The sequence below is a fragment of the Hypanus sabinus genome, chromosome 6 (assembly GCF_030144855.1).
Source record: "Hypanus sabinus isolate sHypSab1 chromosome 6, sHypSab1.hap1, whole genome shotgun sequence".
NCBI classification, from domain to species: domain Eukaryota; kingdom Metazoa; phylum Chordata; class Chondrichthyes; order Myliobatiformes; family Dasyatidae; genus Hypanus; species Hypanus sabinus.
The window spans coordinates 53973820-53999019 of NC_082711.1; the positions used below are offsets into that span (position 1 = coordinate 53973820).

A 25200-nucleotide genomic window follows, 5' to 3' on the forward strand; every position below is an offset into this window, starting at 1 on the left:
GTACACTGCATGGTAATTTGTTTCCTTCTCCAAGGGCAAACTGGACAATCCCTCATCATTTCCATGATTAGCTGTGCTCTTGAATTTGCTCTTGTCATTGGATCCTCCAAGTGACATCTCTTCATTCCTGCTGCTACTGTTATTTCAACCCTGCTATGGATTGAAAGTGGACACCAGTGGTTGATGAGCAGTAATGAGGGTAAACTCTCTCCCATATAAGTATTGGTTGAAACTTTTTACTCATCCAACCAGACTCAAGGCCTCCCTGTCAATCTGTGCATAACTTTTCTAAGGGAACGTGACACAAAGACTATAGAACTTTCACTTCCATCACTCATGATATTCCTGCACCCATATCATAAGGTGAGGTACCACAGGCAAGCTTCCCTGGGCAATGTGCATCATAATGTGTGAGTACAGTGTCTGACATCACCATTTCCTTTATCCTTTAAAGAGCTACCACACGCTGTTTTGTCCACTGCCATTCCTTCAGCAGCCAGATTTGGTAGGAACCTGTTAGAGTAATTGACAAACCCTAACTGTGATACATCCTTTGTCATCCACCAATGCTTGCATTTTCTCAGCACACCTGTGTAAATCTTATACATCAATAAGTGATGCTTGATTTAGATAATCCACACTCATTATGTCAAGCTCCTAGTCCATAACCTACTAATCTTTGTAACACTGTCCTGAGATTAAGATGTTCCTTGATATTTTTATCAGTAATAAGGATGTTTTCCAAGTAAAATATGGTGCCTGGGATGCCTTGAGGCACCTGGTCTAGAGCTTTAACCCAGACAGCAGGGGCAGCTGACACTCCAAAATAAGTCCATTATAGTGATCAGGCCCTTTGTGAGTGTTTATCATAAGTATCACTTTGGACTCTTCTATCTTCATCTGGAGGAAGACCTCAGCTAAATCCACTTTGCTGATGTGTTTTCATCCAAAAAGATTTGCAAAGATATCACTATTCTGGGCAAAGGGTATTGGATTGACGGTCACCACAGACCCATCCTTCTTGGATACTGGGACCACTAGTGCTGCCCATGTGCTCCACTTAGCTGTGAGGTAATGTTACAGCTATATAAGACATTAGTCAGACCCCACTTGGAGTACTGTGTTCAGTTCTGGTCACCTCACTACAGGAAGGATGTGGAAACTATAGGAAGGGTGAAGAGGAGATTTACAAGGATGTTGCCTGGATTGGGGAGCATGCCTTATGAGAATAGGTTGAGTGAACTTGGCTCTTTCTCCCTGGAGCAGGAAAGGATGAGAGGTGGCCTGATAGAGGTGCATAAGATGTTGACAGACATTGATTGTGTGGATAGCCAAAGGTTTCCTCCAGGGCTGAATGGCTAACATGAGGGGGCATAGTTTCAAGGTGCTTGGAAGTAAGTACAAGGGGGATGTCAAAGTTAAGTTTTTCCACACAGAGTGCTGGGTGCATGGAATGCACTGCCAGCGAAGTTGGTAGACGCAGATGCAATGGGGTCTTTAAGAGACTCTTAGATAGGTACATGGAGCTTAGAAAAATAGAGGGTTATGCAGTAGGGAAATTATAGGCAGTTTGTAGAGTAAGTTACATGGTCAACACAACATTGTGGGCTGAAAGGCCTGTAATGTGCTGTAGATTTCTATGTTTCTATTTTCTATGTTAACCATTGGGACAATTCCTTAAACCTCCGTGCAACATATCTTACTGGCTACTTTATTACTGATAGTATAACAAACTGGATAGGCTTGGCAGAACTTGGTTGTGATGTTTTCATTTAACACCATCTTACCCTTGTATGCTTGAGTTTTCCAATGCCACCTCTGAACACTGCTGTGAAATCATCCAGTACTTTTCTTAATTCACTTTCAGTTGACTTAATTCAGGGGATGTGCATGCAAATGGTGGATAGATTTCTGATCTAGTTGTCGTTGTCTCAACTACACAGCCCTAAAATGTTGGCGCTCCTGCTTTTTGCACATACAAGCCCGATGTTGCTTGTTGGTTGTTGTATTTCACTGTTACAGCTATCATTCCCAGAATCAGAATCAAGTTTATTATCATTGGCAGGTGTCATGAAATTTGTTAACTTAGCAGCAACAGTCAATGCAATACATAATATAGAAGAAAAATATAATAAATAAGTAAATCAGTTACTGTATACATATATTGAATAGATTAAAAATTATGCAAAAACAGAAATAATATATATTAAAAAAGTAAAAAAGTGAGGTAGTGTTCACAGGTTTAATGTCCATTTAGGAATCAGATGGCAGAGGGGCAGAAGCTGTTCCTGAATCACTGAGTGAGTGCCTTCAGGCTTCTATATCTCCTACCTGAGGGTAACAGTGAGAATAGGGCATGCCCTGGGTACTTGATGTCCTTAATAATGGATGCTGACTTTCTAAGACACCACTCCTTGAAGATGTCCTGGGTAATTTATAGGCTAGTACCTAAGATGGAGCCAACTAAATTTATAACCTTCTGCAGCTTCTTTCGGCCCTGTACAGTAGCCTCCCCCCACCCCCCCACCATACCAGACAGTGATGCAGCCTGCCAGAATGCTCTCCATGGTACATCTATAGAAGTTTTTGAGTGTATTTGTTGACATACCAAATCATTTCAATCTCCTAATGAAGTATAATTGCTGTCTTGCCTTCTTTGTAACTGCATCGATATGTTGGGAGCAGGTTAGATCCTTAGGGATCGTGACACCCAGGAACTTGAAGCTGCTAAGTCTCTCAACTTTGGATCCATGTATGAGGATTGGTATGTGTTCCTTCATCTTACCCTTTCTGAAGTCCACAATCAGCTCTTTTGTCTTACTGACGTTGTGTGCCAGGTTGTTGCTGTGACATCACTCCACTAGTTGGCATATCTCACTCCTGTACACCCTCTCACCACCACCTGAGATTCTACCAACAATGTTGTATCATAAGAAAATTTTAGATGGTATTTGAGAGATAAACATTATCTATTATCCAGTATGTTATTCATTGAATATTTGCAAGCTTCAGTTCAGCACCTTTGAAATGCTGTTCAATTTCAAAGAAACAGCCAAGCCAGTATCCAATTCCAGTTTAATGAATTTGCTTTTCACTTCTAGTCTAAGCATATTACTTGTCTCTTTTTAACTTTCATATTTGTAAGTCTCAAGGCTTTCCAGTACTGTGTCACTCTCATTATCAAATTCTTCATCAGCAGCATGCTAATTAGTACTTTTTTTGAACATACAATTTGACTTTTTATCTTTTTTTCTTCCCTGTGCAGTCCATTTAATTTTGTCTGCCTAACACTCTCTTTGTATGTGTCCTACTTTGTTGTATTTTCTTCAAGTTTCACCTTTATACCTGCACTGGTCTGACGTATGTGAGCCTGTCACCATGGTAACACAATGTTTTCAGCCAGACAGGCTTCTGTTTATATGTTGCAATCTTGCCCATGCTCACTTTTATTCCTGACTATAACTCAATTGCATTTCAGGCTGTTGTTTCCATTGATATAGTGATTTTAACTGCTCTTTTAAATGTGAGTTGTGCTTCTTCTTAGGAGCGGTTTTTGACAGCTTTCTTGTAAGATTACAGAAACTAATGATCTGTTAGTGCATTATTTTGCCCATCACTGAACTGACAATGTTTTGACAATGTCTTCTGTTCAGTCACGTAAGTAAAATAAATTCCCCTTCCTTTTGATTCCACTTATGAAAGCTAAAGTATTTTGCAATCAACATGTTTATGGTTCTAAATATTACTGCATTGCTTTCACAGGTTGGTTTGGTTGAAGCAGTTAAACTTCTATGTAAACTGTATGCAGTTCCATGCTTTCTTCTTAAAGGCACTTCTTCTTAATGGCATGCCAGACCCAGGACAAATCCTCTGAGATGATAACACTGAGAAATTTAAAGGTGATGACTCTCTCTAGCTCTGATCCCCCAATAAGGACTGGCTTATAAACCTCTGGTTTCCTCCCCCTGATGTCAATAATCTGCCCCTTGGTCTTGCTGACATTGAGTGAGAGGTTGTTGTTGTGGCACCACTCAGCCAGATTTTAAATCTCCCCCCTATATTCTGATTAGTCACCACTTTTGACTTCAGCCAGTGGTGTCGTCAGCAAACTTGAATATGACATTGGAGCTGTGCTTAGCCACACAGTAACAAGCCATGGGCTTGTGACCTGTCTCCAGGCTCCAAACCTCACTGAACTCTCTGAAAGTGCCAGATCACTCAATGGGCCCCAAAACACACCACCAAAATGATATTCATAGGTTCCAATCACACACAGCTTAGTTGTAGAATCATATTTGAAAGAAGGAGTAAAAGAAGTCATTTTGTGAACTATCAGCAGGACTGCACCAGTGATCACATTGTTCGTTGGCACAATCTTGCATGATGACTGGTAACTGACAGCCACTGATCTTCTCTGCTGAGCCTGGACTTGGAGAGGGAGGAGGCAGTGGGAAACGTAACGATGATAGAGGTGGTCACAACACTCTCTACGGTGGCTGAGTAAAAATTCATCAGTTTTATGCCCTGAGATTTTATGTTTCCTAAACTGTCGTAGGAAGAACAGTCTCTGCTGGGCATTCCTAGTGATGAGCAGAACATGCCTGACCCACTTCCATGTGTTGGTGATGGTAGTGCACAGGAATAGGAATGCCTCAATCACAGACACAGTCTGACCATGAAATTCCAAGGGGGAGTAGGGAGGGAGTTGTCAGCAGAGGTCAGTCCGCATTTTCACTGTCTATCACATCAGTGATGGACCAAATGATAATTCAGACATTTAGAACATTGCAAAATGACCTTGGCAGATGTTGCGTATTATAAACTGTTGTCAGAGTGCTGATTGCACTGGTGACATTCAGAAAGAGAAGCTCAGATTCTGTGTGATTGTAATACAACAGTTTGTTCTCTCAGTGAGACAAGTCATTTCTCGGCCAGTGTGAGCAAAGGCAGTGATGATATTACAGAGTCAGCATAGCTCCAGATGAAGTGGCAATTCAGTTCTGTAATAGCTATGATTTAACCTAGAAATTATTACAAAACTCCAGGTGCAATTGAATTTTGAGAAATTAGCAATCCAATTTCTGGACTACAGTGAGTTAACATGGGATTTCCAACTATTGCAAGGAACCAAGTAATATGAAATTAATAGATCTTGAGAGCAGTATTTAATATCTATATTTATGCTTCCAGATTGTGCACAACTTGGAAGAATGCAAATTTTATCACACCACAGAGCTATCAATTCTACCAATTCTATCAAGCTTTAGGGCTTGGCTTCTGCACTTTCTTCCCCAATGGATGAGACAGGACACAAGCCTCCTCTCTAAGTTTATGAGGAACCTAACTCATTGTCCTGAATTTAGGGTCAGGAACTGCCCTGAGTGGGATTCCAGTAAGATGGTAGTCTGCAAACAACATATAATTCTGCTGTTCATTCAGTGGGATTGCTGCCTCAGCAAGAGGCACTAAAATGGATTAATTGTTGTATAATATTATAAACAATTAGTATATTAAATTTATGTTTTTCTTGTGACTGCTGTGGCTTTAATGTTATGTGCATGTGACACTGCTCAAGTAAGTTCTCCATTGCCCCTGTGCATATATGTAATTGTGCATATGACAATATGTTTGGTTTTGACTTTGAGATCACTTAAATGTTTCAAATCATTTGGGGCTCATTTGTCATCTCTGGAAATAACAAGTTGTCAAGAAGACAGGACTAAAATGATGCTTTAGGTATTTTTATTGTTACTAAAGACTATTGGAAGAGGACCTAAATAATCCATGGGAATTGTGTTGAATTGAAAAGAAATGGACAAATCAGGAGCCCCAGCTCCCTACAGAAAATGAGGTGAAAGTATAACATGCTGATAATCCACAATGAACTAATTTGCACCCCAAAATCAAACTTCACTTCTAATGTTTCTTAGAAACTTATATCAACTTTCAGAGTAAATCAGATTGTATGAATAATGAGCTCTGGAAAATTCTATGTAATTAAAACAGTTCTTGACATTGGCTAAATTGCAAGTTGATGGAATTATGAAAAAAAATCTTTTCACACTATGAAATAAAAATGGCCTTTGATATTTTTCCACATAAAACATTATGAAGACATCTTTCAATCTGAATTAAAACACTTTACTGGTGACTTAGTGAAAGCATTTTTTGCTTTATTAAATTTTTAGTCTCACAGATTGAATGCTTTGTTCCCTTTTAGGTTGCTGAGAGTTGGGGAAAGAGAATGGGTTTAAAGTAATTTATTTTAAACTGTTTCTGACAATGGATAGAATAAATAAATTCGTCACCATGCCCAGTCACATTCTTTCCATAAATGTTGTTGTACTTTAATACATTAACATCGTTACAGTTGATAAATAGCCCATCTTAAGGCACTAAAAAGGTAATTACTGTATATTTCCTCTTTGGAGTGGAAGTAGTTAGTGCTTTTGCCTCATGATGCCAGTGACTTGGTTTCAAGTGACTGTGATACGTTCTGTGAGGAGTTTGTGCATTTTCCCTGTGACTGGCTAGATTTCCTTTGAGTATTCCACATCCCAAAGATGAGGTAAGCTAATGAAGTTAACCCTAGTGTAGGTGAGAGGCAGAGGAATCAGAACGGATAGGACGGGCATGTGAGACAGTTAGGTTTCTGGTGAGAATACTCTGAAAGCTGGTATAGAATTTATAAGCTGAATGGGCTCCTATGTGAGCAGATTTGAAAATGATAGACTGGCACCTAGTTTTGTGGGATAGGAGTACTTATGCAGAAGGAGAGTGTGAGATTTAGTGCTTCACACTATTTGCTGTACTTTATTTTGTATAACACTCTCAAGCTGTTGACAATTTAAAATAATTGGTCTTTTATTGAACGTTTGGATGGGAACGTTGCCTATTAATAGTCCCAGAAATGTTATTCTTATTCCTTATGAATTTGAAGTCCGAGTTGTGTGGTGCTTGTGAATCAGTGTTCAATGCATTGAGAAGCTCATTTAATTGTTTTGCAATGGAACAAGGAAAAGTGGAACAATATCTTCTTTAACAGAATGGTCAGAGAGATTTCACAGAACTGCATTATCACTGTGCACTATGCGCTTTCAAAGACTCACATAACTGCAGTCCAGTTATGTTAATGCCAAATGTCTAAACTTCAGTTTATTTCTGCTTAAATATTGGATACAATGTTAATAAACTACTGTTGCTATGCTTTTGGTAATTTCTTCAACTCAGTTTAAATCATAACCAATGTCATGACTCAGGCAATTTACTCTATTTAGCCCACTCATTACCCAGTCCATCCTTCTCCGAGTACCTGCTTTCATCATGCTTACCAACACGGTCAGGTTTCTTCTGACCCCAGGAATCATTTACAACCATTTGCCATTATCATCCCATTCAAGAAAGGAAATAATCCTCAGCTGTTCTCCTTGATTACCAGCTTTCTGATGTGGGCACTGCAACTAGCAGCCCAGATTCAGCTGGGTAAAGCAAAATGGTGGTCCACCCTAACAGATAAATTCAGGAGCAATGTATTGCGATAGGATAATTGCAAGGCATCAAATTCAGTTGATTGTCAAACACCACAATGACTTGAGCTTTTAAAAAAAGTTGGCAAACACATCTGTAACTTTACTTCTGGTTTGAACGACTTAATTTAAATAAAGATGAGTTAACACCCACAGGTTTTGTCTCAATGCTTTTGTCTTTGCCTTAGATGGGATGCCAGATTGGCTTTTTGGGTTGATTTTTAGGATGAAAGGATTGACCTGAGAAAAGAAATAGAAGTGGAATAAAATAAGCCTAATTTCTCTGAACTTCAGAATAGTAAGAAGTATTCAAAATTCTTAAGAGTGTATGCAAAAAGAACTTATTATAGTTGGAATTAAGCATTATTGTCTCTTGAGAGCCCATTTAAGATTGAGGAAGAGGATGAACTTCTTCCTTCAAAGGTGGTGAACTTTTGAATTTTAAGTGTATAATTCCATGAATAGATATTTGTTATAATAGGAAACGCAAGGCAGAGATTGATAGATTACTGGACATTAAGTGAATCAGTGCATATGAGGATAGTAAAAGTGTTAAGGTCGAAAATTAACCATGGTTATTGATTATCAAAGCAGATTCAGGAGGCATATGCGTCCTATTTTTCATGCTCTTATAAAACCCTTGAAAAACTAGCACTTTAATTATGTCTTAGGTGGCCCCTCACTGTAGTATTCCCACTACCACTGCCCCAGCTGCCTCCCTCCTTTTCCTCCTCATGCTCTTTGAAGCATATTACATAATGTAATTGCATAAGCTAACAAATATCAATGTTAATTAAAAAAAAATAATTAGCAGACCTGATAGATACCTGGGATCACCTTGATGTGACTGACAACATTAGGAATTGACTAATTTCTCATTACCATACATCAAACAACAAAATGATAGCAGTGAGCACTCACCTTGGCTGGAATTGGTTGTGTGGTCTGTAATAGGTAATCCTGATGTTGGGCCCTGTCCTCGAACCCACACAGCACCTTCTGAGGGGAGATGTTTCCACTCACAGAAACCAGACTCAAAGTTGCACATTGTGTACTTCGCTGAAAAAAATGCAGAAGTGTGGAACAATATTAAGAGAGTTGAATGAGGAGCATTTCATGGACAAAAAAAAAAGCTGCTGATGCTGCAGCTCTGAAACAAAAACAGAAAGTACTGAAAACACATCAGGTTAGGTAGTATCTGTGGAAAGAGATCTGTTTCTGTTACACATGCTTTAGGTCAGAGAATCCTTTGTCAGAAATGGACAAAATAAAACAAGTTAGTATTAAGTTGCAGAATAAATGAGAGTTGGAATAAATAGGACAAACAGAAGGTTTGTGATAAGTTCAAGCCAGGTTTGGATAACTGGTAATGAGAAGATATGGTTGTAAAAGGATAAATGGGGGCATTTAAAGAGTGAAAAAACAGATATTGGAATGTAAAGGTTAATAAAATGCAAGGCTGTGGCACTTGCCCAGCAAGCCAGGTTGTGCTAACAGAGGATAAAAACTGAACCAAACCATAGCTGGACAGTTCACAATGAAAATGACCAACTGCGATTCAGTCAGATGAAGAGAGTTACCAGACACTATGGAATGTGATCAGGAGGATTTGCTCATTCCCATTTTTATTACACATTGGGAAATTGGTGCTTTGGAAATGCACGCTAAGAACAATTACCATTATATCCATCTCAGCACCTGTTCATTAAAGTGTGGTGCAAAAACCATTATGTCTGAAACAAATGCAAATAAATTTTGTTTCATTTCAATGATATGTAAATATTGCTCATAAAATAGAACGTTAAACCTAAGCTCACACTCCAGTACCATAAGATTATATAAAGGAAGTACTTTATATTTTACCAACTTTGTCAGAATAATGTTTTCTTGATAACATTTGGATAGTAAAATAATCCCAGACTGTTACTCATTAATCAGTATTGCACTGGTGGTACCAGGCTCTGCAGTACAAAGTTAAAATTTTAAAAATGTTATCTAATAATGAATGACCTACGGACTAACATAATGAATGAACATCCAGCAATGAGAATTCAGCAGTAACTTAGTCACAGATTTTAACAAGGTAATTTAGCTAGACTGAAATATTGTTTTATAATCTGTTTGCATAACTTAAATGAGAAAAGGGCAGAAATACATTTTTCAGCATTCAAGAAAAATGGGCTCAAATTTAAACTAATCCATATAAGAAATTAATTTATACCTTAATTGCCTAAAGAAACATTAGAAAATTCAGAATTTCTCACAGCAAATCAGAGGTTAGAGACCAATCCTCAGAAACAGCAATGCATGGCCTTCTGCAATATCTGTCCTAGCTGTATTTCAAGTTATTTTGGAAGGAAAATCAGGTTCAAATACATGTTGATACAAACATGTGCATCACATTATGGCATTTTGAGGCTTGCTGAGATACTGTTGGTGTGTTGCTATTTGTTTGCTCAGAGTACATGGTCTGATTTTAGTGCTAGTCAACATTCCATGAAAAATCTCAAGGTCAAGTGCAGGAAGGGGTTAAAACTTTATTGCTAACATCAAAACACAGAAAATTAGATATCTGAGTAACAGTAGGAAAAGGTAGCACAATGAAAGGATGGTTTATAAGCTAGTGACAAAGATCTTCACAATCTATCATTTTATAATATGCATTAAGTCAATCTCAGGAACATTTGATCTACATTGCATTAGCTTGGTAATCAATTAAAAAGCTGGATAGATTTGTATTTATATTTTTACATGTGCGTAATTTTGTGATACATTCCAATAAGCAATAACACCTTCTGGCATGAACTGCATTCTTCCAAATGGTTGAGGAGTAGCTGATGAGAAAGAGAGACAATTCTAGCCCAGACTGATCAAACTAGGATTTCAGACCATAAGGAATACAGAGCTGAAAATGTAACTACTCTTGATATCGAACCTATCATCGATAGGGAACATACTCTCAACAGTCTCTCAAGGGGATTTGAGCAAAAGTGGAAGTAGTTAATGAAATTGAACCAGGCTAAGAGGAGCAATGGTTTATTTTTGGAAGGTAATATGATTAATGAAACTAGGCCAGAAAACTGCCAGTTAAAACCTTCCTCAGGTTCCACCCATTGAAATAAATCAAAAAGGTGACTTTTTTTTTCTAAGTGGAAGAGAGAAGAAGCCATTAGAAGTTAGTGCAGCAAAAATAGAAAATGCAGGAAAAACTTAGCTAGTTAGGCAACATCTGTGGAAGAAGAAACAGTTACTGTTTTAAATTTATGAATATTTGTCAAAACAGATTCTACCTTATCAGCTAGGCTTTTCAATACTTCAATACTTTCAATGTTTTTGTTTCAGATTTTCAGCATCTGCAGCTTTTTATTTTCTTATTTTTGAATGTTTTTAACTTCATCTCCAATTGCATCATCAGATCATCTCTGGTAGACCTGACCAGGCATGCATGGATGTTGAAAGGAGGACTGAATATAGGTCCAAAAAAAGTTTTATATTTTACTTTTCTTTTTGTGAACAGGAAGTGCAGGGGCTAAACAGAGACCTGCTGTGTACCAGGCTTTCCTGATACCTTTTAATCAGGCTCATCCCTTAAACCCACTCTTGACCTTCACCACCCACCATGACTTATCTGATAACCGGGATCTATTCTTCACACATCTGCTGTGAATTCCTGCCAGTTTCAGATGGGAACAGAATGGGATTGTGCATTTGAGATCTGTATGCCCTTACACTATTGAACTCAATAACTTATGTCAATGCGCCCCCCCCCCCCCCAAACCCCACTTCCCCAAATTATACTCAGAATTATAACTGCTGCAGGAAAAAACTGTAAAGGACATAATAGTAATATATCAGACATAGTGCATTGAATTCTAGTCCCTGTATTACCGTCTGGGTATACAGATATTTTAGGCAGTGTCAAAAGTAATAGCTGATTGATGTAATGACTACACCATATTTTACTGAGTTATGTAGAGAGCGTGAGGAGGATGAGTGGAGCCAAGTATTGTTAGACTTGCAATTCTAATACAACAAAGTGAGAAGAATGAAAACTGTGTTTTACCCAGTGGGCTGAAGTAATAATTGGTGCATGAGTTCGTGAAGACAATGGATTGTTTTCTGGACTGTGGTTGATTTGATGAGGGAGTTAGGATGGAGCTGAGGACTGTGACTGTGGATAAAAGCATGAAGCTGAGAACTGGGGTACTGGTGCTCACACTAGAGTTCCAGGGTGATCAGGGGGATGGAGGATTGGAAAGTGATATCAGGTGGCTAAGCACCATCTACCCAGTTCAAGAGGCTGGTTAGTTGGGGCCTGAACTTTGAGAAGGGTGTAAGGGAGAAGCAGAGAGTGTACACAGAAGCATGAGAGGCAAGTAAATAGCTTACTTTGCCATTGTCCCAAAACAAAGAGTAAGCATGAAGCTCATATTGCCAAAGACTAGCCAAATAAATGATCCACAACAATACTCAAATTGTCCAAGCATTGATCAATGATAGACAGTTCAAGGACATTGTAGTCTAAGTTCCCTTGCCAATGCTCCACAAAGGTGGATTGCTTTGGGAGTGTCAACATCCAATGGAGAAACTTTGCCATGCATCAAGATTGATTTAGTCCAAATAATCTTCCATTGGATTTCTTGATCGACACAAAATAACCAAAAAATGTTCATTTCATTCAATGAAAAATTGACTTTCTATCACATAACACTGAAAAACAAAGCACAATTGTCTCGTCGTAATTCTAGTTAGTTACATATTATAGATTGTTGGAAGCTCAAACACTAGATGCTAACAATGAGAGACCAGTGAAGCAGTGGAGCAACGGTCGGGGAGAAGGAGTCAAGTATGAAGTAAGGATTGAATACTCTGATGACTGAAGGACTGTACAGACACTTCCTGTCCTCCAAGTTCTCTTTGACCCAGGCAGATATCTTTAGAGATCTATTTGTGGATGCCTGATCAATGAAACTCTTTCAAAACAGTTAATAATGTTTGGCAAAGAATGGCTTCATTAAAAACAATAGGATTAGCAGATTCCTGCTCCATAGTACCAACTGTTGGGTATCTATGGGACTGTAGCGATGGATTTCAGAATGAGTTCAGCTGTTGAATGTTTAAAACCTGCAGTGAATGGTTGTAGTGGATAATTTCATTTAAAGTGAAAATCATATAAATACAAAAATATGATGAAAAGGCCAAAGCAATCCAATAACTATATTATAGCTTTAGTTACACTGATGGACGAAAAGTGCTCACTTTATCAAATTTGATTGGGAGTACTTTTCCTGATGATGGATATTGGCCCAATACATCAACTGTCTGTTCCCCTCCATGGATGCTGCCTGACTTTGAGTTCATCCAGCAATTTGAGTTGCTGAAGATTTCCAGAATCTACAAAATCTCTTGTGTTTGAGGCTACTTTTATTTTTCAATGATGTGCAAGAACCTCTGATAAGGCCAACTTTTACTATACATTCCTAATTGCCCCTGAACTGGTTACGTCATTTCAGAGTACAGGTGAGAGTCAGCCACAATACTTAGGCTTGGAGTCACATTTAGATAAGATCCTATAATAAGCAGTTTGGTAAAGGTAATAAGACCAGGACTGTACCATCAGGATTAAAAGAAGGTGAAATTATTTCATTGAAACAAAAAATCCTTATGGAGCCTAATTAGGAAGGACAAGGAGTTGACTTTTTTCCCCTCTGGTGCAGGAGACTAGAACTAGAGATCACAGTCACAGAGTAAAGGGTTGGCCATTCAGGAAGGAAAGAAAACTTTTTCACCCAGGAGGTAGTAAATAACTGGAATTCATTGAACAAGGGGCCTGTGGATGTTTAGCTACTAACCATATTCAAGACAGAGAAATATAGATTATGGATATTAAGGTAATCAAGGGTTGAGGGGTTAGTGCAAGAAATATCCCTGAGGCAAAAGATCAGCCATTATCTTATTGAATACCAGAGGAGGCCAACATGTGAATGGCCTATTCATGTTGTGTTCTTCCCTGATAAACATAATCAGAGCAGTTGAGCAAATGTAGTAATTGAATGGCTTCATGATCACCAATATTCATACCAGCTTTTCTTCTTAAGTTCTTATTTATTTAATTAGCTGACTAACTCCACAGCTGCTTTGCTGGTACTTGATCTCATGCTCCAGAATGTTGGTGAAAACCTCTGGATTATCAGCTCGATGATGTAACTACTACATTACTGTTGCTATGGTAATGTAATAATGCATTCAAACATCAATACTATTGAGTACTGTAGTAAGCAGTGGGGCAAGCAGTTATTACACTGTTGCCAGGTTACTGGTCTAGCAACCAGAATTCTGGACTATTGATCAGAAACAACAGTTCAAATTTTGCTGTGATATTCAGGGAATTAAATATTTAAGTAATTAACTAAAAATCTGAAATTGGACAGTAACTATCAACTTAGTAAGAGCAACCATGACGTCGATGGTTTGTAGTAAATTGGATCTGGCTCACTAATGCCCTTCAAAGAAAGGTCTCTCACTTTTCTATATACCTACAGAGATGCTCATAATTGATTGCTCAGTTCTAGAGTAAGTAGAGATGGACAATAAAAGCTGCCATCTAATAAAATAATAAATTAAAGAAAATACCCCATGATTCAGTGCCATGTATACAGTCAGTCTATATCAAGTGTATTTCTCCACTTTTTTCATGTGATCTGAGCAAACATTTGACCACATTTTTTTGAAACATTAAAACTTACAAAAGTCAAAAAAAAAATGTCTGAACATAGAAACCTGCATGACTTACAACAGACTGATTCATCCTCATCTGCTCCATCACAGCAGTCGGCCTGAAAGTCACAAACTGAACTGAGAGGAATACAATGTCCTGTTCCACAGGTGAATGTTGACGGTGAGCACGATTCTGGAAAATATTCCATTTCACATTCATGGAATCTCAGACTATCCAGGGCCAAGAAGCCCTCCTTGCTTTGAATGGAGCCTGCAAATGTAACCTGTAGAAACACAACAACAGTAAAAAAGATGATTAAATGTAACAATTACTTTAATATGAGACTGAAAATATTGTTAGTGAAAGAGCTGATGAAAAGGCAACAGCATGTAACATTGTCTGTTTCTCTCATATAGGAATTACCTAACCTGCTAAATAATTCTGCTAATTCCTGTTTTTTTTTGGAATATAATTAGTAACTTTTAATTAGGTATGTTGATGAGTACAGCTAGTTTCAAATCTTGCTAACCATTTTGCCTCCAGTCATCTCTTCAAAGAACATCATACACAATGATTGTGCTTACAATGCAATTCAGTCCACATTCAAAAATTGATTCTGGTGGGGCTCCATGTTTCTTTTACTGTGAGTCAACCACACGAGCAGGATTTCTTAATCAGACACATCAGCTGTCCTTGATCTTTGCTCCAAACATGTGTTCATTTGAGCCTGGAACAATGGCACATGTTGTACAGCAGGTCTCTCTATGCCGTAAACAGTGATTCATTCGCAGGCATTAGAACCCAGGGTTTTTGCCCTAATTCTTCTTTAATATCTTTTGATGGTATATTGCAGAATAATTAATTTTCATTCTTTTAAATTACTCTGATATCTACCTACATTTATTAAGAATTTAAACTGATTAAATATTTAAATTATTTTAAAACAATGATTATTAAACAGACATTTATTTAAAGTATCACAATAACACACACAAAATGCTGGTAGAACACAGCAGGCTAGGCAGCATCTATAGGGAGAAGCGCTGTCGACGTTTTGGGCCGAGACCCGTCATCAGGAGTCCTGACAAAGGGTCTCGGCCCAAAACGTTGACAGCACTTCTCCCTATAGATGCTGCCTAGCCTGCTTTGTTCTACCAGCATTTTGTGTATGTTGTTTGGATTTTCAGCATCTGCAGATTTCCTTGTGTTTGCTCTTTATTTAAAGTATGTTATGTTTTTCACAAGCATAAACTTAGATTGGAATTTTAAGAAAACTAGTTCAATATCATTATAAATGAAGAATGACAACCTGATTCCAATAAATGGATTTGCCATGTATCAGTCATAAACCTGAGGGGTTCCTCAATTTAGTGTATTTTGGAAAATATTTATGAGGACATTGCCAGGACTAGGGGGCCTGAGTTACATGGAGAAATTGGCCAAGCTAGATCTTCATTCCTTGGAACATAGGAGAATGAGGGGACTCCTTATGGAAAGTTTTAAAATGATAAGACACATTGATAAAGTGGATGGTAACAGTCTTTATCCCAAGGCAGGGGAGTCCAAAATAGGGGGAGGGGTAGAAGTTAAGGATGAGAAGGGAAACATTCAAAGGAGACCTGAGGGGTAACTTCTTTACACAGAAAATGATGAGTATATGGAAGGTGCTGCCAGAGGAGTGGTGGAAGCAGCTGCAATAGTATCCTGTTTAGGTACTTACATGGAGAGGGGCTGTTTCCAGGGATATGGCTCAAACACAGGAATCTGGGAATTGCTGGGTAGACAATGTGCTTGGTATGAACTGGTTGGGCCAAAGGGTCTGCATCAATGCTGAATTCCACTTTGATTCTACAAAATTGCCACTGGAACGTGATGATTGCAGGAATGGGACAAGAGATATGCAGTGTTCTCCCTGGCTCTGAGCTGCACAATGGAGTCGTGCTGAATGATGACAGCAAAGAGATGGAGGCCCTGAGGGAACCGCCAACTATACAAAAGCACAATCAGACCTTTGATTGCCAAAACACAGAATTGCAATCTTTTTGATTAACACTGCTATAACTGCTGCACAAACATTTAACAAGTTGGATGAGTGCCAAATTACACAATTAAAAAACATCCCTCAATAGACTTACTTCATCGACCATTTTCCAACATTTATTTAGAATAGCAAAAAAAAATCATCTCCCCTAAAGCTTCTGAAGGAACATATTCATTCCTTAGCACTAAAAATTTGAAAATAATCATCCTTCAACATTTGATAAATTTGCAATGTTATAAGCAGAAGCCAAATCAATACAAATGCCAGAAATCATTAAAAATAGAAAAGTTAGAAAATAGAGCAGGACATTGAGCATCTGAGAAAGGAGATGGGCTAGTAACACTCCAGAATATGCCAATCATTCCACAAATTCATCTACAATTGGATATTACAAGTAAAGGAAAAAAAAAGTCCAAATTGCTTTTCCTTTGGTGAACATTAAAATCCCACCATTTCATCTGGGGATTTTAACTTCAGTTAACATAATAACTTACATAACTTAAAACAGAACTATCTGTCAGCTAAATGTGAATAACTGAAGTGTTGATAACAATCCAATTATTCTACAAAACTTTCTTTGGAATGGTCTAGTGAGCCATTCTTATTGTCATCAGCATATTCTCAAAGACAATTAAGGATGGGAATTAAATGCTGGTTCATACCCTATCAAAGCAAGACAATATAAACAGAAATGTCCCTTTGGTACTTCAGATCACCTAGAGAGAAACACCATCAAGACAGCTTCATAAAATTAATTCCAAGTGAATGCACCAATAATTCTGCTAACCTTATCATTACTTTACTAACTACCACCATCCATCTACCTCACTTCACAAGTGCCTCATGGGCCTGATGTTTGTTTACAATTATTTACAGGAATATCAAATTCAGAAATTAGAACTTAGAAGCCCAGTCATGTGTCTTTATTTTTTACTATGTTGTTTAATTGAAAAGAGAAAATCCACCATCTAGGCTTCATTACGTGAGCTAGAATAATGTGCTTCTGTGATAACATTTGTGCATGAAGAATGCTGAACAAATGTTGGTGAAGAAGCGTTGTGCAACTCTTGCTTGATGTCACTGTTGCATGGGTGCAAATGGCAAAAATCCAATGCCTTTCCAAGGAAAGCAGGCATTACTGGAAACACTGCTTAGAAGATTAAACCTTAAATGAACTGCTGTTAGTGAGTCTGTCACAAAAGGCCCTGATAGATATAGTTCTAACACTATGATGAAGAAGATCACTCGGCACTTTGGAAGAACACCCGCAGCACATCAGAACCTTAATCTTTTTGGAGATGACAGCCACTCTCTAACCCTCTCCTACACTGTCATCCTTTGCTGCTGTAGCATCTAGTTCATGAGGACCAAGGCTCATTTTCTAGCCTCACTGCTAGTCCTGGAAGCTCATGACCAGCAGTGCACCAGAAAGGCTCATGGATTTTGATGCTTTCTCTTCTGTGCCTTAGGACTTACATGTGGTCACTGTAATCTGAATCAATTTTGTAAAGGTTCACTAAATATTCATAATACACATACATTGAGGCGACACAGATCCTCGTTCATTTGCTGTACTCTGTAATTCCAAAATAAACGTAAGGGATAAGGGAACAGGAGCATCAAACCCTTAAGTCTACTTCAGAGCCTACTTAGATTATGGCAGTTCTGTGACTTAATATCACTGGTTAACTTTGTGACAATGTGTAGCAAGAAATTATCCAATAAACAATCCATTGGATAATTGCTTCATTGCTATCAGTGGGGGGAGGGGGAGGAGAAACAAAAGCTCCTGATTTCTATTACTCGTCCTTTGAAGAATTGTTTCCAGGCATCACCACTTAATAATTTTAAGGCTTTGCTCACCAATGCTGGCTTCTCTACCTATAATGATAATCATTTTAAACATTCCTCATTCTACTACACTTGAGAGAACACAAGCATTGCTAATAGACCTGCTTTCTTGGACTAATCCTTCAAGCCCAGTAATTCAGTCAGGTTCCTTCCTCTCCAGCCATTTGTCTTTCCTATCCACCTAACTTCACCTAACAGCTTCTAGCTATGCTCCTTCCCCTCCCCTCACCTTTTTTTTATTCTGGCATATTCCCCCTTCCTTTCCATCCCTGAAGAAGTATCTAGGTCTGAAATGTCAACAATTTATTCATTTCTGTTGTTGCTGCCTAACCTGCAGAGTTCCTCCAGCATTCCGTGTGTGTTACATTACTCTGCATGAGTCCTGCCATAGTTTTGGATAACCATGGGTTCCAGCTGTTTCTTATCAATATACTGTGTGAATGGGGGTCAGTTACAATGAAATGAACGTGAACCCTTCTTTTAGGTGGGAGCTGATGAATGAATTAAATGTTTATTATCCAGCAACAATTTCAAAGTAAAAGTTACTATAAATAAATAAAGATACCTGAAACTGACTCAAGCAAGGAGGAGGCCATACTTCTCCTTTGATCCATTGGTTTTCAGTTGGTGTCCATTCTTCCCACAAATTCACTTGTCCCTGCAGGTTAGAGTGTGAACATGCATGAAAACAACAAGGTAATGCTGAATTAGTAAACACTAGAATCGTCTTTTTTTTCCCTTACCCTGCTAGATAATTCAGTTTTCTTTAAATACATTTTCACACAAAAACATGAAATAATAAATATCAATAATTCTGCAGTGCAGTAGAAAAGGTCTGATACCCAGAGCCGCAGTACACCATATAAACATCTACATCTGCTACCTTGACATATGTATTAGCCTATTTATCTTACTCAACATGCAGCTCATTTCCATGTTCATAAATTTTGAAGGAGTATTACAGAATTATGATCTTTGATCAGTTTTCTAAAGCTCAATTATTAGAATAGAGTTGAGTGAAATTATCCATAGTAAAATATCCATTTTCATTCATATAGCTAGTCTTTTAAACAATTCATATAAAAAACATGATTTTTTTTCCCAAAGTATATGTGATCAAAGCTGTATTTTGTGAGAAGTATGAGATTAAGGGATATGTTAGATGGGGAAGAAATACCATTTGGAAAAAAATGCTCAGAAGTGTCCTATTTCTAAAGCTTTGGATTCACTTTTGTTCACTAGTGACCATCATTTTTCCTCACCTCCTTCGTTTGTAACAGTACTGTGAGTACGTTTCTGCCATTAATTTGATAGAAGAATTCAAATCGGCAATGCTGTCCTGAGTCATGGTACACAGAACTGCTAAGAAGAGCAGTCCGTGAAGATGTGATGTTGTTGGCCTCTATCCATACATAATGGCCTATGAAAGAACATTTCGGTGTTATATATAAACAGGAGATGCAATAATCCAATTTACAATAATTGCCTGGAAGTTACTATTGATGGTAATCAGAAGCGGCTAATTAGAAACATCAGGACTTGGGTTCAATAATCAGGAATGATGCACCAACTGCTTCGATCCATATTGTAGGAAATGGAGGAATAATTCTGTGCATTAAAGAACATAATGCTGTCAAAAAGCTTTTAAGGATATTAATATCAACTCTGATGAAAATGAAGCAATTATCCAATGGATTGTTTATTGGATAATTTCTTCCTACATATTGTCACAAAGTTAATAACAATTTGTCACAAAATTAATAATTTCAGGAATTATCATGAAACATCTATTGGGAGTTTCTAAATATCCTTTTATCTATCCAATTAGTCAGTAGCTCAGAGAAAAATATAGATGCATTTGGCAAAAATAATGTAATTTTACCAGGTACAAGGTAAATGCATTTGATTCATCCACAGATTTACAAAAGGTCACCAAATCCCCAATTATACTGGACAGCAAATTTTTCAGAAGTGTTGCTTCCTCAGTTTTTTTTTGTTTATGATAAACTGCTTGAAGCTGAATACAAGTATAATTTCATATTACTTGTATGACATATAAATTTGGAGAAACAAGAAATTAACTTTTATTGAATGTAATGTATTTAATTGCATAATGGTGCTGATGCTTTGCAATAGTTCATCTCCAAGCTAAAAATGTATGTTGATGATTTTCATTTGTACTCAGTGTTTGAGGCTTCTTGCTTAAGTGTCCAACAATAATCAGCCTGCATTGATGGATTCCAGTTGCCCAGGTATGGTTTCTCCATGACTGCAATGTCTTGGTGAACTCTTTCATTATGTCTGTCACCGACAGCACCAAAATTTGCAGGGAAATCTAAATGGTAATGCAGAAAATGAATGGTCTTGTAAGCTTGAAGCATGTTGTCAATCAGCTGTACATAGTTTGGTGCTCTGTAGTTGCCAAGAAAATTTTCAGCAACATCCTTGAATGCGTTCCATGCAAATTTTTTCCAGTCCCACTAGAAGCTCTTTGAATTGCCTATCACTGATGACCTGTTTGATTTGTGGACCAACAAAAATGCCTTCCTTAATCTTGGCATCAGTTATTCTGAAAAAAAAAACAAATTTTGAAATCCTTCATGGAAATTTTTGTGCCTGGTGACAGCAGCTTCCATCCTTGCAGTCTTGATCTGAGTAATTCTGCTTTTGACTCTGACCAGGTCACTTAACTGAGATTGAGTAATCAGATGAGGCTCTCTCAACATAAAGGATACAAAATCTGTATCAGTATCAGTGTAATTTTCCATTCCTGGCGTCTTTGTCTGCCTCCTCTAGGCGTAGGCAGAGGTGAAGTCGTGATGACGCTAAATTGTGACTCCATGTAAATCTTCAAAAACAGCTTAATTTCTACCATTGATGTCTCTCCTGTTCCTTTTCAGGGTCGATGTGGTTCTGTTGAAGATCCTGACCTACACACAGACTTCGGTTCTTTGCAATGGTGGAACCTATTCCCAAGGGCTCACAACCAGCTAGTTTTCAATATCCCAAGGGCACAGCTTCAAAGTTGAGTGCACCTTCAGGGATACAAAGTTCTGTGGCCCGGTGTGTGGGCCGATTCTCAGCTGCTGTTGCAGGAGAGAACGGGACATCGAGAACAGCGGATCAGCTGTCGGAGCCTCTGTACTCAGTGGGTTGTGCTCCCTCTCTCTCCTTGGTGGGTGAGAGATTGTTGCTGATTCTGGAGTCATAGAACTCAGAATAAAAGTAGCACAACAGACTTTTAACACCTTAATCCAGTGAGTTGTTTTCCAATGTCTACCCTCTTGCTGTTAAAGGGGTCTCCTCTCTTTCCTTTTATTAGGGATAGAGAAAGCCTATGGTAGGTCAAATTGTTGGGTGAATAATTAGTTTTTGTTGTACTGCAGATCATGGTCCTTATTGGGGTTTTGCTATTGTGTGTTTGGTGTGTGGAGGGTGCCGGTATGTTTTTAGTGGAAATGGGTAGGAGTGGAGGAGGGCTATTTCTTTGCTGCTGCTTGTGCATGAGAGGGAGAGTAGGGGGGCTTTGGAGTTCTAACGTTTTTACTATTACTCATTTTGAGGGAGGTGAATGTTGTTCAAAAAAGGTAGTAGGGATAGTTTTGGTAATGACAGACCAGTGAGCCTTTCGTCTGTGGTGGGAAAGCTGGTGGAAAAGATTCTTAGAGATAGAATCTATGGGCATTTAGAGAATCATGGTCTGATCAGGGACAGTCAACGTGGCTTTGTGAAGGGCAGATCAAGCCTACAAGCCTGATAGAGTTCTTTGAGGAGGTAACCAGGCATATAGATGAGGGTAGTGCAGTGGATGTGATCTACATGGATTTTAGTAAGGCATTTGACAAGGTACCACACAGTAGGCTTATTCAGAAAGTCAGAAGGCATGGGATCCAGGGAAGTTTGGCCAGGTGGATTCAGAATTGGCTTGCCTACAGAAGGCAGAGAGTTGTGGTGGGGGGAGTACATTCAGATTGGAGGGCTATGACTGGTGGTGTCCCACAGGATCAGTTCTGGGACCTCTACTTTTTGTGATTTTTATTAACAACCTGGATATGGGGGTAGAAGGGTGGGTTGGCAAGTTTGCAGACAACACAAAGGTTAGTGGTGTTGTGGATAGTGTTGAAGTTTGTGGAAGATTGCAGATAGACATTGATAGGATGCAGAAGTGGGCTGAGAAGTGGCAGATGGAGTTCAACCCAGGGAAGTATGAGGTGGCACACTTTGGAAGGACAAACTCCAAGGCAGAGTATAAAGTAAATGACAGGATACTTGGTAGTGTAGAGGAGCAGAGGGATCTGGGCGTACATGTCCACAGATTCCTGAAAGTTGCCTCACAGGTAGATAGGGTAGTTAAGAAGATTTACGGAGTGTTACCTTTCATAAGTCGAGGGATAGAGCTTAAGAGTCTTGGGGTAATGATGCAGCTCTATAAAACTCTAGTTAGGCCACACTTGGAGTACTGTGTCCAGTTCTGGTCGCCTCACTATAGGAAAGATGTGGAAGCATTGGAAAGGGTACATAGGAGATTTACCAGGATGCTGCCTGGTTTAGAGAATGTGCATTCTGATCAGATATTAAGGGAGCTAGGGCGTTACTCTCTGGAGAGAAGGAGGATGAGAGGAGACATGGTAGAGGTATACAAGATATTAAGAGGAATAGACAGAGTGGACAGCCAGCGCCTCTTGCCCAGGGCACCACTGCTCAGTACAAGAGGACATGGCTTTAAGGTAAGGGGTGGAAAGTTCAAGGGGGATATTAGAAGGTTTTTTTACTCAGAGAGTGGTTGGTGTGTGGAATGCACTGCCTGGGTCAGTGGTGGAGGCAGATACACTATTGAAATTTAAGAGACTACTAGACAGGTATATGAAGGAATTTAAGGTGGAGGGTTATACGGGAGGCAGGGTTTGAGGGTCGACACAACATTGTGGGCCGAAGGGCCTGTACTGTGCTGTATTGTTCTATGTTCTGTGTTCATTCTTTGAGGCACTCTTCTGTTTTTATGGATGTCTGCAAAGAACAAGAATTTCAGGTTGTATGCATTTCTCTGATATTAAATGGAACAACTGAACTATTGAACAATTGACTCCATTCCAGTTGTTTTAGTACTGGAAGACTATTTTCATGAGGCACAGGTCTCATGGCTGAAGAGAGGTTGGTGTATTTAATGCATTATGTGATCCTTCTGCTCTCGTCATATCATCGGGACAATGAACAGCATTGACTTCCGAGTACCCCAAAGCCAAACTCTAAGACTGACAGGACATGTTGTGCAACAAATGTGAGGAACTCAGGCTTTGTCTTCATTGCCAGTTTTACACCCAAAGTAGAGCTCATCGGTTTTTTGAATAAGAGTCATGCTCCGTCTTTGCAATGGTCCCCGTTTTAAGCGTATCCTTGCCACAGGTACAACAGAAAGTGTTGCAGCAGTTGTAATATTGGCAAGACATTTTCCTGTCGCAACTACTCCTGAAAATACAATTACTTCATTATAATGAGTACACAATATGTTATGCATGTAGGGCATGTACATCAACGTGATTACAAATCAATATGCATGTAAATGCAATGCATAGAATGGTGTGGGGTGATGCTCTGTTTGCCCAAAAGCTGTCCTGCATGCAGCATCCACCCTGCCTAAGCATGCCTGGACAAGGCAGAAAACTTTTCAGTTTACATTGTGGGCAACATTTTAATTGACTTGTTTTATGGATTGAAATAACAAATATAGGCAACTATTTTTAAAAAGGGTGTGTGATGTGGAAATTTCATGTTGATTTTCATGACCAGCATCCCAAAATCCGTAAGATACACCCAAAAGTACTCAGGCAGAAAAATCTTTCCCATCCAGTGTTATTAAAACTTTTTCTTAGCTGACTTTAAGTTAATTAGTTTGTAGTTATTCAGTTTATCTGAAAATTTGATGTGGTTAGAAGATGACTAAACATTTATAATTTCTATAAATATTGTGCGAACTACCAGCTCTGCTCTGTTTACCCTTGGTTTGATATCTTTGTCTAGAAATCTATTTTTGGTCATAGATAAATTATTGTTACTTTATCTTGCTAATAATCAAGGGTGGAAGTGTCATGTTTATCCAAAGGCTGCAAAAGGCAATGCTCTGTTTATTATATTAGTAGTAAATTCTATAAGAAAGTTTTATTAACCAAAAATATACCTACAAAAACTACATTGCTCTTATTATTGCTCTCCGTGCCTTGTGGCGCATCAGGTGGCAACTTTGCCGTGTCTTTAGCGTTCGCCTGTTCTTTATGAGGCTGAGCTGCTAGCTCGACACACAACCCAGCACGGATGGAAAGCGTGCAAGGAGCTGGCCACATTTGTACCCAGGACTACTCACCTCGAAGTCCGGTACGGATGCAACTCCACCACCAGCCAGCTAAAAAGCTACATTACCAATGATTTATTAGGTGTGTCTATTACAATCAACACATCTTATATTAAAATATAATTCTTAAATTAGAATCGCGAACATTTTAAGAAATCTCGCCTCCTGATTTCCTATGGTCTTTGCAGCCTGGAACAATTACTTGCTACCAAGCCCATCAAAATTTTTTACCATGCAATGAGATCATGGCTAATCTTTGATTTAACTTCACTTATCTGGTTTTGTCCTGTATCCAGTAATGTTCTTAAATGACAAGAACTTAACTATTTCACAAAAAAAATTAACAATTAAACTACCATTAATTAGAGTTCATGGAGTAGAGTTACAAAATTATATTATCTTTATATATGGAAATATGAGCTGCCTTTATTCCTGAAATAACTAACTCTAATTTTTAGGCATTGCACCTTAGTCTGAAGCTCTCCAACCAGGTAAATAATTTCTCTTTATCAATTCCATCTATTCCCTTTAATATCTTGATAGACTTGACAGAAATTTGAGTGTTCCAATCTACTTCAAAGTCCTGAGCACAAAATCCTAAGCAGCCTGTCCTGACTATCCACCCTGCACAGTCTCCACCCAGATACAACCCAGCTCTCATCCACAATCCTTGTTCACTCAAACAAACCAGCCTGCTCTTAGCCTTCAGTTACCTCGT

At 38.5% G+C, this 25200-nt stretch overlaps 1 protein-coding gene across 3 annotated transcripts in view; it reads right to left on the reverse strand.

Annotated features, from left to right (window-relative positions):
* The window catches only part of malrd1 (MAM and LDL receptor class A domain containing 1), a 430000-nt gene that overhangs the window by 285063 nt on the left and 119737 nt on the right, over positions 1 to 25200 (reverse strand). For all 3 annotated transcript variants that reach the window (XM_059972137.1, XM_059972136.1, XM_059972138.1), the window contains 4 exons: positions 19399 to 19556; positions 18702 to 18794; positions 14320 to 14527; positions 8448 to 8585 (listed from right to left, as the gene is read on the reverse strand). In XM_059972137.1, the coding sequence (XP_059828120.1) occupies positions 8448 to 8585; positions 14320 to 14527; positions 18702 to 18794; positions 19399 to 19556 (597 nt within the window). The remainder of the gene's footprint in view (positions 1 to 8447; positions 8586 to 14319; positions 14528 to 18701; positions 18795 to 19398; positions 19557 to 25200) is intronic.